At 40.5% G+C, this 16,881-nt stretch overlaps 1 protein-coding gene across 4 annotated transcripts; it reads right to left on the bottom strand.

Moving 5' to 3' along the window:
- Nucleotides 1-2,621: 2,621 nt before the first annotated feature.
- LOC311071958 (membrane-spanning 4-domains subfamily A member 4A-like) lies at nt 2,622-10,824 on the bottom strand. Of its 4 annotated transcripts, none has more exons than XM_084096598.1 (7): nt 7,259-7,333; nt 6,690-6,875; nt 6,287-6,403; nt 6,157-6,213; nt 5,089-5,241; nt 4,545-4,682; nt 2,622-2,762 (listed from the first exon to the last, which is right to left on the bottom strand). In XM_084096598.1, exons 2-7 carry the CDS (start codon nt 6,855-6,857, stop codon nt 2,754-2,756), a joined length of 642 nt encoding a protein of 213 aa, XP_083952724.1. In that variant the 5' UTR covers nt 6,858-6,875; nt 7,259-7,333; the 3' UTR covers nt 2,622-2,753. The 4 variants fall into 4 exon arrangements, with proteins under 4 accessions (XP_083952724.1, XP_083952722.1, XP_083952723.1 ...); XM_084096597.1 differs by lacking the exons at nt 2,622-2,762; nt 7,259-7,333 and adding exons at nt 8,445-8,501; nt 10,787-10,824 and having other exon boundaries at nt 3,731-4,682; XM_084096596.1 differs by lacking the exon at nt 2,622-2,762 and having other exon boundaries at nt 3,725-4,682; nt 7,259-7,315.
- Between the last annotated feature and the right edge of the window lie 6,057 nt (nt 10,825-16,881).

Raw genomic sequence — 16,881 nt, 5'->3', positions numbered from 1 at the left:
TGTAGGTGCTACAGAAGTGGAAAATCGTCACTAGGAGTGCAAGAAAAAACTCATTTTGAGAAAACGGCCTTTAAAGATTTTTATGGCAAAATTCTACTAATTTCTATTGAAAGCCATGAATTACAGACAAAATATGCTTTAGGTCCAAGTAAAATCCATCTATCACACTGTTTAACATCCAAAACTCATTATTGCTTCATCCATCACTGATCATAACATCCAAAACAACACATCAACAGTCCATCACACAGGTGGAATGGAAAAACTAAATACCGTTATATCACAGTCCCTCAGGCAGATCATATTTAGCTGTCAGGGGGCCTGCTGTACCCTCTCCTAGGAAAACTTCCAGTTTATTTTCTGGTGCTAACCAGAAGTTTTATTCTTTTGGCTATTTGTCCAAGGTGTAAATCACTTAGTGAAGATACTTTTTCCCAGTGGAGGAGGAAGTGCATCTCTGTCTGACCCAGTTGGTGGTCACTGAGCCTGTATTTAGTCAGGGTCTGTCTTTTCTTCTCTGACAGTGTGCAGATACTCTGTCAAATAACAATTTAGTCTACTTTGTTTGCTTTCTCCAATGTTCTAAATATTGATATTTTGAATGATTCATAATTAGTTTTGTTCTGTTGAGTTGTTTTGAACCAGTGCTGAAGGGAGTCTGTTTGGTTAGCTTCACCATCAGCTGACTGAGGGGACTGTTTTCAGGATTTGGCTTGTGGGTTTTAAGTGCTTTGAAATGTAATGCGTCTTTTTGACTTACATTTAGATGTGTTCAAAATGTTACAGCTTGTTCGTAACGCATCGACGCACTATGGTTACTCATTGCGCGGCTCGCGAGCCTCATGCGGCCCGCCAAGCTTTAATTTGTTGCTCGCATGGCTGTAAAAAATACGGCGATATCATGCAGCCACTCACTACAGATATTTCTTAAAAACATTAAAAATAAGTAGGGCTATAACATAACCCATTACAAACTCAAAGTGTCAGCTATATTACAAATAATTTCGATCGGATTGAAAGAGGTGGTTTATCGAGAGAACATGTAAACACTTGGTCGATTGAGAACCGAAACTGAAAGGACGACGTATGCTCTCCTACTGACTTGTCCTTATCAGTGCGGCTCTCATGAAAAAAAATGTGAAGACCCATATGGCATTTCATCATCTTTTGTCTTTGTTGGTAATCCCTTGTGTCTTCTAGCTAATGACAACTGTTTTCGACTTCTCTGAGAGAATTGTACACGCATATCTTTCGACATTTTGAACTACCGCGGAAATGTCAGAGCGCGTCACGTGACGATTCTGAACGAATCACGTTGTCAGAAATTGGCATCAGCCAATGAGATTGCGCATTTCGAGTTAAATCACCTGTTTTACTTTCATGATTTGTTGCTGATAGACAGGAAATTACCATATTTGGATCCGACAGCATTGAAAAGAAGAGAGAGAGCTTTCCAATGGTATACGAGATGAAGGGGTACAGAGAGCGATCGCGGAGCAGCGGGATGATTTAGAACGCCAACTTTTGATGAATTTAGGCGAAATCTGCACACTCAAACAGACAAAGTGTAGTAAAATAAAGACCTAAATGTGTATTTTGGACTTTTTTTCAGCACAAGTCTGAAAGAATACATATTATTGAAGACAAATAACCCAAAATCTCAAAATTGACCAGTGAAAAAAAAACGATGTTTTTGCCTGCCGTGTCTCGCCTTAAGCGACATTACTTCAGTATTGTGACGTATTTCCAAGTGAAGAGGATAATTGAAGAGGAAATTTCAGCAGTGGTCAGTTGCAGGAGAGCAGTTAAGGATGTTTGCCCAAGTGGACAACCGACGCATCAGAGAAGGAACACCATTCCAGAAGGGAAGCCAACAAGAAACCGTGGTTTATGTTTTCGTTGCCTGCATCTGGGTTCAGTTGCGCTCGAAGACAGTGCAAGACTACAGCCAACAAGCAAGCACATCTACACCTGTATTAACTGTCCACACCAGCAGGGGGTAGTAGTCTGTGTTCATCACTCAAAAGAAACTGGAACTTGGACCGCAGATATGCTAACCATAAGCAAGCAGCACTTGATTGATGTTGATCACTTAATTTTCTCTTTCTTTCATTCCAGACGGCATGTTGTTGATGGAAATATTGTATTGGACTGCTCAGAAGAACCCTTCTGTGTGTGCCCTCTTGACTTCAATGTTTGCTTGCTTAATCACTCTTTCTTCTCATTGGTTTGATGAGCTGAACAGTTTGGGTAAGGGCAACATGCTTGTTGCTTAAGCTCATTTGGGTAATTGCATTTACAGGGGCTTCTCAGCTGCTTGTAACAGAAGAGAACCCCTTCGCTGCTCCTCTCCTCCTGTACGGGGAACTCTGTCTCTCAGTCTCTGCTATTTCAGAGGGACACGCTGCTCCTTTACAAATGTCCTATTCTTGTCTGTCTTTTACAGTCTCAGAGTTTTAAGAAAAGGCATTCAGATTTCTCGCTGTCAGTTTGTGTTTGGGGGATATTAGCTTATGGTTTTGTTTTGGGGGGCTATTTCTGCTGCCCCTGCTTTGTTGTAGTTCTTATTATTATTATTTTTATTATTATAGGTTAAAACAAAAGACACAAGAGACACGGAGGGGGTTTTGCATCAACACACCATTTATTTGGTGTACTTTCAATTCTCAATTCTCAAACAATATTCATTAGATGCACAATATGAAATATTAATTCCTCTCAAACTGTGGCTGGTAGGATCTCCTCACTGTGATTCAGTATCCCTGGGAAGTAACAGATAAGATATGTTAGAACACAAGACACTCAGGGCCCTATTTTAACGATCTGAAACGCAAGTATCAAGCGCGAAACGCAAGTAACTTTGTGGACGGGTCTTGGGCGCTGTTGCTATTATACTGGCGGGATAAATGACTCTTGTGCCCGACGCAAATCTAAAATGTATTGGTCTGAAGTAGCTTTATTACTCATAGGTGTGGTTTGGGCGTAACGTGAAATAAACCAATCAGAGCGTCATCTCACATTCCCTTTAAGAGCAGGCGCGCTTGTTCCATGGCGGATTGCTATTATAACGGCAGATTTGCCAGACGCACGCCAGGAGCGGTTCACAGCCGAGGAGACCGACGTTCTCGTCAGGGCCGTAAAACACAGAGAAGTGACATCGGGGATGGAGAAACACACCCAAATTAGCTTTGTGTATTAATGTCTGTGTGTAGATGAGAGAATCAAAGTGTATGCGCGTTGTGCACACGCTACATTGATTATGTCCAAGCATGCGCCCTTAAAATAGCATGAATAACATGCGCAACGCGCCACTGACTTTAGACTAGGTTTTTCCTGGTCAGTGGCGGAATTGTTTTCTGAAACTGCAAAATAGCACCAGGGAACGCTTGCGCTGGAACACGCCACCTCTTTTCGCTGAACCGCCCCCGGGAGCGCAAGTGTATTTCCTAATTTGCCGACGTGCGTCTGTGGAGGGAAAAGTCCACTGTGCGCGGGTGCAAAATAGGAATGATACATGCGTCGCTGTACAAAGTCAATTGCTCTGGGTGCAAGATAGGGCCCTCAGATTCATTATCAGGCTTAATTTTACTAACAAGGTCCACACACTATATAAATATTTGTATAGGTTGCTCTGTGATGAGTGACAATGTGAAAAGCCCTGTGAGCATTTAAAAAGCACTGTCACCCACTTCAACTGTTATGAATGCTCCGGGACACGAAGATTGATCCAAACGCAGCTTTATTAAATAAGGGTAATCCAAACTCGTAATCCAGTAAACAGGCAGTGGTCAAGGCAGGCAGCAATAAACAGAGTCCAATAAACAATCCAGATAGGGGCAGGCAGAACAGAGTCAAAAACGATAAACAGTCCAGGGTCAAAAACAGAAAACAAACACGGAAAAAACGCTCAGAAATGCAGACTAACAGTACAACAAGACTTCGCAATGAGTGAATGTGAAAACCAGGTATTTATGGTGTGAGTGAAACAAGGTGATGAGAAACAGGTGAAAGATGAGTGCTGATGAGTCCGGGCAGTGCGTTATGGGAAATGTAGTGTTTGAAGGAGTGATCACAGTCTAGTGTGGAGTGGCCTCTGGTGGCTCTCGAAGGCACTCCAGCTGGTGACCGTTACATCAACAGTCTAGCAGTCGGGAAAAGCTGAAGTTTACAATGAAGTTGGGATTGACTTATAGTTCCTATATTTTTTCCATACTGTGTGCAGTTGATGTTTTTAATTAGCAGTAAATTAGTTGTTTTCTATGTAGCATGACTATTTCAACAATACAAGACTAGAAATAGTTTATTAAAAAATGTACATGTTATTGTAGTAGATTGTCCTAGTTTGAGACCAGTGAGGTAAAAGGCAGTTTACAATTGAACATATTCTGGTCGCATTATATTTTCTTTCCATTCTTATAGCTTTACCTTTGGTTGTGGCTTTTTAACCTAAATTTAAAAAATACAAAACTATTGGGTGTTGGGATAAAACTGACTGCCACCCTGGTTATAGTTAGCAATTCCATCATTTCCACTAGATCGTATACCTGGTTCAGTGCCACATTGACCACAGTAGAGCCTCTGTTACAGGTGACTTTGCAGGCAAATCCTGAGATACAGATGGAGATGATGAACTGAGTAATGCAGAACACCAGCAATATTCCATTGATCCCCAGATCATATATCTAAAATATATTCAACAAGATCAAATAAAAGTAGATTACAAAAAATATCCCATGAGTTATATTGAGTGAGGCTCTAAAAGTTCATATTATACTACATATAAACAGTCATCATATGGCGTTTGAACAATTGAAACAGTGCACAAGTCACATGGATTACTTTCTAATTTTTATGATACTTCTATTATGCCTTTTGTGTCATTTGAAGAACAATTCCCAGTCGTTAGTCATTATAACTGTATGGAAAAGACTGAAAAGCACAATCTTTATTAGTAAAAATTTGTTTCAATTAGTAAATGATGACACAGTTGTCATTTTTGGGTGAACTATTCAAGTAAACAGCAATTAAAGAAAAAACTCATTTAAACTGATCACATTGCTATAGTATTGCACATTGTACATTTAGTACCTTCAAAATTGAACAGATGCCAGAAGAACAATCAAAGCGAAAGTGATACCATCGACTGTTATCGGAAATCATTTCAATCTCTTTGGACTTCAGAACGATGGCTATCCCCGCAGTTATGGCACTGAACACATTCATTATAAGAGAGGCTCTGACCTGCAGAGGAAAAGAGCTGACATGTGAAAGGTGACAGTAATAGTAAAGGGTGTACACTTATAAAATGTCCTGAACTGCAGGTTTTAAATATGTAAATTGATAATGAGTCAGATCTCCTTTTAGTCCACATTCTTTTAATGGTAAAAATGTGTCATTGTTCTATAAGAAAGTTGAGATTAATGTGCAAGCTTCTGACTACTGTGGGAAAAGAGTTTTTTGGGGGAGTTTATGGTATTTTTAAAACTTATTTGCCTGAATGTGTAATCATTTATACAGTATATACATTTTGACAGAATAGCAAAATCTTATATAAAAATCACTTTATAAGAGATCTACATTTCTCAATTTCATTCAACAAATCACTGTTCACTCAATGGCAGGGGACTGGGGATGAGCACAAGTGGATGTGTTGTAGTGTCATTTCTGTGTATTTGTGTTCTGACACCTACCTAATCCCCCCCCCCCCCCCCCCCAACCCACACACACACACACACACACACACAAACACACACACACACACACACACTATATTCATTTCCTATGTGGCGTCTGCAGAGCCCCAAACATCCTGAGTGTGACTTTTTTTTTTTGTCACACTAACATAGTCAGATACCGTTTAATTTTTTTTCTGTGTGGATATAGTAAATGTGAGAAAAGTCATCAAGTTTCATGCCATTAAGATGAAGGGATAATATTTGTTTTTTAAATATTATAGCAAACGTCATTAGTAGTTTCCCCCGGCCCCAGCAGCACATACGGGTTAAACAGATGCTGCTAACAGATGATGATATCTGGACTGATGCTATATGTTTGACAGCTTGTAATGATTTAATAATAATAGTGTATGAATACATTAGAAACAATGTGGCAAAAGGAAAGGTATCACACACAGATTTCAGCACATTATGTACGTACCACACACAGATTAAGTTTATTCTGCGCAGCAACAGACAGAGATCCAGCACTGATGAACTGAGAGAGAAAACACACATTTCACAGTTCATTCTGGAAATTAAAAAGAGTAAAACCATTAAATGAAACTTACAATAAGGGATCCCCAGTAGGTGATGCTAGTGATGACAGACAGATGTGGGTAATCGATGGCACTGGTGTGTAAGATACCCAATAAAAAAAACACCACTCCAATCATTATTTGGACAGTCTAGACAGGGCAGATATGAGTCAAGTAGTGTTCATCATAAGGGCATAGCATTCATGTTTGAACACACACACACACACACACACACACACACACACACACACAGAAGCTATATTAATGTGTTATGCACTATACAGTCTTAAGGCAATCAGACCGGAACACATCTGTTAACTTGAGGTCATATAATAACAGCTTTTTATTTTCTGTTCATTTTTTCACAGAAGAAAATTAGACACTAAAAATATTCCCGAAATCATCCATAATTGTAATTCATCATTAAATGCATTACCCCCAGTGCCTTTGGTTGTGCTTTGAAAAAGCCAGTAAGAGCCGTGCTGGGCTGTGCTCCTCTGGTCTCCTGTCCATCACCACCAGTCACAATATTCTGGGTCACCTGTGGATTTACTTGGATGACAACTGTAGCTTTATCAGAGGAGATGATCCTGCTGGTTTCCATTTTAGGAAGAGTTTTCACCTGTAATTAAGCGTTCACATTCTGCAGTTCACAACTCACTCAAGGTTGTTTTATTTTCTGTGTTTCATGTACAGTATTTATGATTAAAGCATTATCTGATGCCCTTGTCCAGAGTGACTGATAAAACCGTGATACTTGCTTTACTAAGGCTTACATGAGCTTATAGACGTCTTCCTCTCCTCCGAAACATCACAGGACTCAAATTTACTCTGTTCACAGTATTCATGATTGTATATTTTGTAGCCTAATGTCCAAACAAATCCAAAACTAATAAATATAATTGTATGCGCCAAAGTATAACAATAAATGAACAACCGTTTACACTAAGACTCACTAGTAATAAAATAAACTATAGATGTCAATTGATGCATAAAATATTTTACCTGAAATGAGTTGTTGATGAGGATGTCTGATCGCTCTTATGGCGTATCTGTGTGTGTGTGTGTGTGTGGAGTGTGAAGAACTGCTAAGGAGGAGGAGCTTGCTTCATATGAGCTTGCTTTATACTTTTAAAGATTATGTTGATGCCCTTCCTGATAAAATGTACACATGGATAAAATCTACAAAGTAGCATAAATTATAGCCGTTGATTGAGGACAAAAATCTCTGTGATTAAAAGCACCAACAGACGTGTCTCTGTTCAAAACACACAATAATCCTGTAGTTAGGTCCTGATTTATCAATAAATGATGGAAAAAGGCCTTAAATTAATAAATTAAATCTTGATGAGACTTTTTGCCATTTTTGTATCAACAAATCTGAAATATTACCCATAAGTAATGAGTGTAACATTAATGAGAGGGACACTGCACTGCTACAGCATTAATACAGAAAGTTTGTCTGACAGGACTGCATGTAACTGCAAAATTTTAGTGTCCATAAAAAAGATCGGTACAGTGAAATAATTACTCTACACATAAAGCAACAATCTTTGACGTAAGCTACGCTTGCACATGCAGCCAGTCGTGGTTTGATGTGGCCATTTCTCAATTTCATTCAACAAATCACTGTTCACTCAATGGCAGGGGACTGGGGATGAGCACAAGTGGATGTGTTGTAGTGTCATTTCTGTGTATTTGTGTTCTGACACCTACCTAATCCCCCCCCCCCCCCCCAACCCACACACACACACACACACACACACACACAAACACACACACACACACACACACACACACACTATATTCATTTCCTATGTGGCGTCTGCAGAGCCCCAAACATCCTGAGTGTGACTTTTTTTTTTTGTCACACTAACATAGTCAGATACCGTTTAATTTTTTTTCTGTGTGGATATAGTAAATGTGAGAAAAGTCATCAAGTTTCATGCCATTAAGATGAAGGGATAATATTTGTTTTTTAAATATTATAGCAAACGTCATTAGTAGTTTCCCCCGGCCCCAGCAGCACATACGGGTTAAACAGATGCTGCTAACAGATGATGATATCTGGACTGATGCTATATGTTTGACAGCTTGTAATGATTTAATAATAATAGTGTATGAATACATTAGAAACAATGTGGCAAAAGGAAAGGTATCACACACAGATTTCAGCACATTATGTACGTACCACACACAGATGAAGTTTGTTCTGCGCAGCAACAGACAGAGATCCAGCACTGATGAACTGAGAGAGAAACAACACATTTCACAGTTCATTCTGGAACACAAATACGCAGTTCACACCTTCAGAACACAAATACGCAGTCGTGGTTTGATGTGGCCGAGAACGCATATTCAGATCATTCAAAGCAAAGATAGTTCTTCATGCTGGTTTCACAGTTCAATAACATCAGATCGATCAAAAACATCAAATCACATCTTTTTTCCTCTTTCTGTGAGACAGATGCAGCTGTGACCTACCTAAATATTATAATGTATTTAACCTTTTTAAATGGTCTACGCTTGACTGATGCTGTCTTTATTCTCACATAACAGTTCTAAAATTAGTTTAGAGCTTTTTGGATATATCCACTTTATTTTCGATTAAGATTCTGACCATGAAATCAAAACAGACTTGTTAATTTATTCAGTTGTTTATTTTGTAATTTATTTAATTGATACAGAAGTAACACATTATTTGTGCATTTTACGTTTCTTTTTGTCGGCATTGGAAACTCCAACAGCCTAACCCTTCATTTAAAGGGCACCTATTATGCAAAATTCACTTTTACATGGTGTTTGAACATAAATGTGTGTTGGCAGTGTGTGAGCAAAACCACCCTATAATGATAAAAATCCACCCAGTGGTTTTTTTACAATCTCAATAAATCATAAGCACTGTCTCAGAATGAGCTGTTCTCAGATTCTGTGCAATTTGACGTAGAATTGCACAGGCCCCTCCCACGACGATTGATTGACACTTGAGCATAGACCCGCCCTGAGTGAGCTGGACACAGAGTCCGCCATTGTTCGATGCTTGAGCAGCTGTAGACAAGAATGTCTCCTAAGCGATTGAGGTGTTTTGTTGTTGGATATAAGAATGAACATAGCAGTCTTCATTTACTCTCGTTGTTACTCGAGGATGGATCTGTACTGTTTGTGATCCAGCTTACAGTCTCCGGAGCAACAGGCCTAACGTTACTGATCACGGCAGAAATGAAAGTGAGAGCGCGCACTTTATCACAGCTCATGGAGTCATTTTATGGATATAAGGTTTACCCGTTTATTTAGCACCCACTGAGAAGGTGTGTATATATTTGTTTACTGTTAGTTGTAACTAGTGTTTTGTGTACTTCGCTGTGTATGTTGATGATAATGAAAGGGAGAGAGAGAGAGTTTATGGATAAGACTTTAATGCTCACTTCTTATACTATGTTTATTCAGCTCTTACAGAGATTCTCTGGAGTAAAACTAACACTCATCTTTTGTGTGATGTACAATAAACTTCACTGAACTCGTCAGTATATTTTGGTCATCATTTGGACGGGGTTTGCTACAGGAGGCTTGTATTAATAGTGTATAAAAGCAGATGACAAATAAATTATAACCATAATTAAACTAAACTATACCTGTTCTATCTCTATACAGCATATATACTCTGGCTCTGTGGGCATTATTGTCCGACTCCGAGTCGAAATGAACACCGCAACTGAGAGTTTCCGTTGAGATTGTCCTTCTGGTTCTTCTGAGTGCGAGCTCGTGAGGCTCCGCCCCCTGGGCCGTGCAGCAGCAGTTAATTTGCATTTAAAAGGCACACACTAAAACAGCACGTTTTTCTGAGCCCCAAAAAATGACAATTTAAATATGCTGTAAAAAATGATCTGTTTGAGCTAAAACTTCACATACATACTCTAGGGACATCAGAGACTTATTTTACATCTTGTGAAAAGAGTCATAATAGGTGCCTTTTAAAAGATGCCCCATTTTTATTTTTGATAAGCTGCAGATTTTCTGCAGATAAGCTATTTTTCTCATCCATTTCAAATGAAACCTTATTATATAATACATAATAAAATTTTGGGCCTTGCCTCATGCAGAAGTATAATAAGACACATATTCTTGCCTTTAACACTAGAAAAGATATATACTTTGGCTGGTAGGATCTCCTCACTGTGATTCAGTATCCCTGGGAGTAACAGATAAGATATGTTCACAAGACACAAGACACTCATTATCAGGTTTAATTTTACTAACAAGAACAACACACTATACAGACTATTTTTATTGAAAAAGAGAATAACAATAAATCATGTTGTGACTGACTAAGATTTCCTATTTCTATTTCATGATAAGCAATGATAAAGGCAGTTTACCATGAAACCTTCTGGAGACTTTAGATTTCTTTTTCATTCGTCTAGCTTTACCTTTGTTTGTGGCTTATTTAGTGGATTTGCATAATTCTCTAAAAACATAGACTTAAACACAAATAACTATTGGTTGTTGGGATAAAACCACCAATGAATCATTTACCTAGTTCAGTGCCACATTGACCAGTGTAGAGTCTTGGTTACAGGTGGCTTTGCAGGAAAATGCTGAGATACAGATGGAGATGATGAACTGAGGAATGGTGAACACCAGCATTATTCCAACGATCCGCAAACTAAAATACTACAAAACATTCAACAAAATTGATTGAGAAGCATGCATAATTTGAGCTAATTATGAGAGTACCACCAATCAGGATATATATTTAAGCAATAAGAAAAATTAAGCACTTAAGAAAACATTATTTTCATTATATACATTATTCCTTACCTATATACACCTTTCTTCTGTGAACAGGACAAACTTTGAAGACTGTTTTACACACATTTACAATAAATGGTAACTGAGGCATTCAAGCTTAAAAAAAGAAAAGACACAAACCAAAAGATTCCTTCTGAAGTTTAGGTTCCCTATCGATACGGTTCACTTGTATTGTCACTAGAAAACTAGAAAATAGGAAAACTCCTTTTGCGCTACTGCGCTCGCAAGTCGTTTTTCTGAGGAAAACGGCTCCGCCCCTCGTTCTCCACTGTTCTCTCTCTCTCAGAGCCTGAGAGCAAAAAGCAATGGAGTCGCGGGGTTGGGCTTACGGGACTAAGTGATGCTCACTCCGGTGATATCCCACGTGACTCACTCTCCCTGCAGCAAGAGGATTCCCCAGTGCTCTCCTCTCGTGATAACCAGAACTGGCCTGGCTTGAACTTGTCGCTCGGTTTGGAGTGGTCGACCCTGGAAATGCCAGCCCACAGCCGCTCGACGAATGATTTCCTGCAGCCAAGGCACCATCAGTGAGCCCGCCACCAGGAATCCACCCCAGTCGATCATCATGAACAATAATAAGTTATAATCATTTATATATATGGTGCCTCTGTGGTGTCTGTACGTCTGTGGTGCCTCTGGTCCCCCTGGTTCATCTCTGGGAGCCTGGCTAGCGCTTCCCAGCCCGTCCAGCTGGTTCCTCCGTACCATCAGACTCGGCTATGTGATTCAGTTCGCCCGGTGCCCGCCTAAGTTCAGGGGCATTCAATTCAACTCTGTGTTGAGTGAACGGGCCCCTTTCCTGCATGCGGAGATCGCAGTCCTACTGACGAAGGACGCAATAGAGCTGGTCCCTCCAGCCGATATAAAGGCCGGTGTCTACAGCCCGTACTTCATTGTACCCAAGAAAGGCGGTGGGTTACGGGCAATCTTGGACCTGCGAACCTTGAGTCGGGCCTTGCACAGGCTCCCGTTCAAGATGTTAACGCAGAAACGCATTTCCTAATGCACCCGTCCCCAAGATTGGTTTTCAGCAATCGACCTGAAGGACATGTACTTTCATGTCTCGATCATCCCGCGACACAAGCAATGGCGCTTTTTTTGTTCAAGGGTCGAGCATATCAGTATAGAGTCCTGCCCATCAGGCTGTCCCTGTCGCCTCGTATCTCTACGAAGGCCGCAGAGGCGGCCATTGCTCCCATGAGAGAGTGTGGTGTTCGCATCCTTAACTATCTCGATGACTGGCTGATACTAGCTCAGTCTCGGGAGCAGTTGAGCGAGCACAGGGACATGGTGCTCAGTCACCTCAGCCATGTGGGACTTCAGGTCAACTGGGAAAAGAGCAAACTGCAGAGGATCCCCCGTGCAGAGGATCTCTTTTCTCGGTATGGAGCTGGACTCAGTCAACCAGACGGCACACCTCATAGAGGAACGTGTCCGGTCAGTGTTGAACTGCTTGAATACACTCAAGAGCAGAAAGTGGCCCCACTGAAACAATTTCAGAGGCTCCTGGGGCATATGGCATATGCAGCCCTAGTAATGCCGCTGGGTTTTCTTTATATGAGGCTGCTTCAGCACTGGCTTCACAGCCGAGTCCTGAGATGGGCGTGGCAACCCGGCCACACTCTGTGTGACAATCACCCCGGCCTGCCGCCAAATCCTCAGCCCGTTGTCAGACCCTTCATTTCAATTCTCATTTTCAATTCAAAAACAAGCAGTCATAGACACCAACACTTCTGCAGGATCGCCTCTACGAGGCCTGCTTACGCTCTGAAGTGGAATCTGTTCGTTGAGTGGTATTCTTCTCACCAAGAAGACCCCCGAAGGTGCTTGGTCGGTACTGTGCTTTCCATCCTGCAAGATGGGTTGGAGCGAAGGCTGTCTCCCTGCACCCTCATGTTGCCTCGATTGCTGCACATCACGATGCAGTGGACGGAAAATCCTTGGGAAAGCACGCCCTGATTGTCATTGAGGCACGAGGAGACTAAATTCACCTTGAAGTGTCGACTTATTGTGCCAATCCATCAGCCAAACCCTATCGAGTTCCTCCCACACCCCAGGCCTAACACTTGTGTGCATTGGTGGAACCTGTGCTAGTCTGGGTCACATATGACGTGATCCCTACGGTGATCCCATATGTGTATTCTTCCACAGTACTGCTTCCTGAGGTGAGCCCGTGTCTTTCCCCTGGCAGAGCCCGCTCTGCCGCTTCTGACCGGTGTTGCCTTCCTCCTACATAGGCCGGAGCCACCTCAGTGACATTCCATATGTTGTACTGCCCTAACGCCCAGTCCATATGTGTAACTTCCACATGATACCTCCCTATGGGCAGGATGGGGTTTCCGCAGCGTTCCCTTTCCACTGAAAGTTACCCCAAGGTGCCCCAAGGATCAGGAGGCTTGCGCTGGGCACTGGAAGGTGGCAGCAATACGTCAAATGTGACCGACTGAAAGGGAACGTCTCGGTTACGTATGTAAACCTCTTTCCCTGAAGGAGGGAACAGAGATGTACAGCTCAGAATAACCCGTGACAGACAACACAAATTTCATCACTGCAGTCTCCCGACGTTCCAGGCAGTGTAAACTTCCGTCACCACAACAGGAATGGCCACCTCTCCATTCATTCGATTGGACAGTAGAAAAAAATGTTGCATTTTATTTACAGGTCTTTTACACTATTGCTGAATAGGCTAATATGATTTTATTTTTATTTTTTTATGACGCGTTTCTCTCTCAACATGATCCGGTGTGACTTGCACTCATGTGCATGCGACTTATTTTCTGGCAAATACGGTCAGTTAAAAAATGTTGCTGTATTATTACAAAATGCATAGAGTGGAGACCATTTGGGCAACAAAAAAAAAACAAAACAAAAAAAAAACATAGGCTATTGTGTTCATTACCCCCACCCACATTTAGGCTTAATCACTGTTATTATTAGGAAATGTATTTAGGTGTAGACAAAATCAGTTATGTTTATTTATAAATATGAACGTACCTCGCATTTCCCGGACACTAGCCGTTAGTCTACTTCTTTGGCCTATTTTTTTTAGCTGGCCGTTCTCAAAACTGTGTGTAAAAGCTGCGGAGCGCGGAGAGAACGCACAATGGCTTTGCTTTGGAAGTTTTTTGTTTTTTTGGAAGTTTAGTTGCCAGAGAAAATAACACACCGTTTTGTTTAACATCAATTGATACTCAATATTAATTAAATAAATAAATATAATGTCAGAGAATGCACAAAGCGCATCCTTTTGAGATGTAAATTATAATACATTTTAACACACAAGGCCTACATCATAAAACTCAGAAGATTTTGTATTTTAATATATTATATTATAATACAAATAAAAAGGCGTCATACTTCAGTCGAGTCCCAAAATACACGTAGGCATATAGGCTAAATCAGCATCTTCACAGCAAGGTAAATGTTTGGAATAACAAGTAGGACTGTGTGCGGCACAGCTTGCCCTTTATATTGTACAACAGACCAATTAAATTAGGCAGAATAACTTTTTATATGTTTGGTTGACTGTGTTTCATTTTGATAATGAACAGTCTGCGATATGAAGCAACGGCAGAACTGATACTATGTTGTGTGAGAGCGCGATGCACGAGCGCCATCTCTTGGATTTGTTCCACTGCTGTTATTTATAGTCATACAGATAATATGACATCATTCGAAACAGTAAAATGTATATTTTTATTTGTGTACATTCAAAATGACTACAAAATATCATGTCATTGAAAAATAAATAAAACAACATGATGAGCTGCTTTAGCGCGTCTCGGTCTCTTTAGATCTTTCTGGCGCTCACCAAAAATGAACCAAAATACAGAGAATTGCCTTCTTGGCGCGCCTACTTTTGAAAGTCGACATTTAGATTATTTAACGTTATAACGTTGCATTATATATGCCTGAGTCACTTTGGAATAAATCACAGCGTGTTTCATGATAAAACGTGACTTAGATAGGCTACAGTCCAGAAAATAGGCTATAGGTTATAGCAAATTCAGACCAACTGCTGGTCTACACAGAGAAAAAGCCCTTTCTAAGCTCTTCTGTTGTACCGAGCCATTCGTTAGTCTAGTTGTTTGATGAGAAAATTAAATGTAGCCTATAGTTGCAATACACGCGTTTTGTAAGGTCCGTGCAACTGCTGCAGCGGACTATTAGGCTATTACTAGAATATTAGAAATCTAATAGGCCTACTCAAGCTGTTTTCTCATTTTTCTACTCTTAATATTAAATAAAAAAACGACTGAACGAAAGATTCGGATTCTCTTGAACCACCACCGCGTTTGCGGCAGAAAACTACTGCAGTGCAGCCAAAATGCTCTGTTCGACTTATCTGAGATCCTTTACTCTTCCCTGTGGATGACCTGTGACCTACTTTCTGTAAGATCTGAATTTTTGAACTTGAATTTTTGAACTTGAATTTTAGAAAACTGAATTTGAAGTTCCGAATTTCTTCATTCTTGAAAACTTGAATCTGTATTTTTTTAAACTGAATATTTGCAGTATACGAATTCAGAACAAAAAAATAGCTGTTTGAAAATACATGTCTATAAAATTCAGCCATAAAAACATTTCAATTTGTTAAATTTCAAATGTTCAATATTCGTTTAAAAAAAATCTAATTCAGAACCATTTAAACTACCACCTAAAATTCAATTTTGTTAGATTACACTTGCAAATAATTCAAATTTACACAATTCAAATTCAAATCGTTTTGTCATATGAGCTCCATAATAATCACTGTACATGACTTGAATTGCATGGGCCCCGATGTTACATGGTGAATTATGGTGGGGGAACCACAGGGAGTGTGTCCATCCAATCTGGAGGGGGCAGAGCGGCACATTTTTGCAAAAGGATTTTTCCTGCCACAGTTACGGCATGTTTGGTCATTAGCTGGACAGTGCCAGGCTCTGGTGGCATGTGTGTTTGATCCACAGCTGACGCGGCCCTTGTTGTCTTGTGAGATGCATGACTGGGTCTGAGGCTGTGTCTGGTACATCCAAACCAGAGCTAGATGGCGCCTGCTGTTGCTGCTCATGTGACTGTGCTCTTATGCATACTGCGTGGCTTAATGATGAGTCTGTCCGTGTTAATTTGGCTGCACTTTCAATTTGGAATGCAATGGCAACAGCCTTAGCTAGTGTCAAGTCGTCTGATTCGAGTAGCAGCGTCTCCCTGATTTTAGCCTGTGTAGTGTGCTCAATCAGTTGATCGCATATCATCTCGTCTGTCAATGCGCTGAATTTATAATGGCTGGCTAAACCTTTTAGGTTGGAGACGTACTGATGGACGGACTCTCCTGGTAGTTGGTGTCGTTGTCTAAACATAAACCGGCTCAATAAAGCACTCTGTGGGGCAGCAAACTGGTCTTTTAAAAGTTTCACTGTCCCTGCATAGTCTGTGTTTGTCCCGTTGCGAAGTGCGAGGAAAGGAGGTGGAGGAGGAAGAGAAAATTCAGCCATCCTCGTCGCCAATTGTTGTGTATAAAACAAGACGCTGGACGAGAGATTTATGCTTGCAACTCTCTTTACTTTTCGGAAAAAACAGAACTCAACATTTTAGACCAAAACATCTGCAACCTCAACATGCAGCGAGGCGTTACCAAACGAAGATGAATTCGTCCTAAGCGGACAAAACAGCTGCATCGTTAAATCCTTAATTGTAAACCAGCTAGGCCTATATCAGCAGCCTTTTTGAAATATGCAGTTTAAATTGTAAATTCATCACGTAATTATCGTATTCATTGCGGACGTTGTGTATTTAAAAGTGAGGAAAGTGTTTTGAATGAAATCCATACAAGCGCA

This window comes from Abramis brama (genome assembly GCF_963993115.1).
Source record: "Abramis brama genome assembly, chromosome: 21".
Lineage (NCBI taxonomy): Eukaryota > Metazoa > Chordata > Actinopteri > Cypriniformes > Leuciscidae > Abramis > Abramis brama.
The sequence above is the reverse complement of the archived record's forward strand: the minus strand, read 5'-3'. Positions and strand labels throughout refer to the sequence as shown.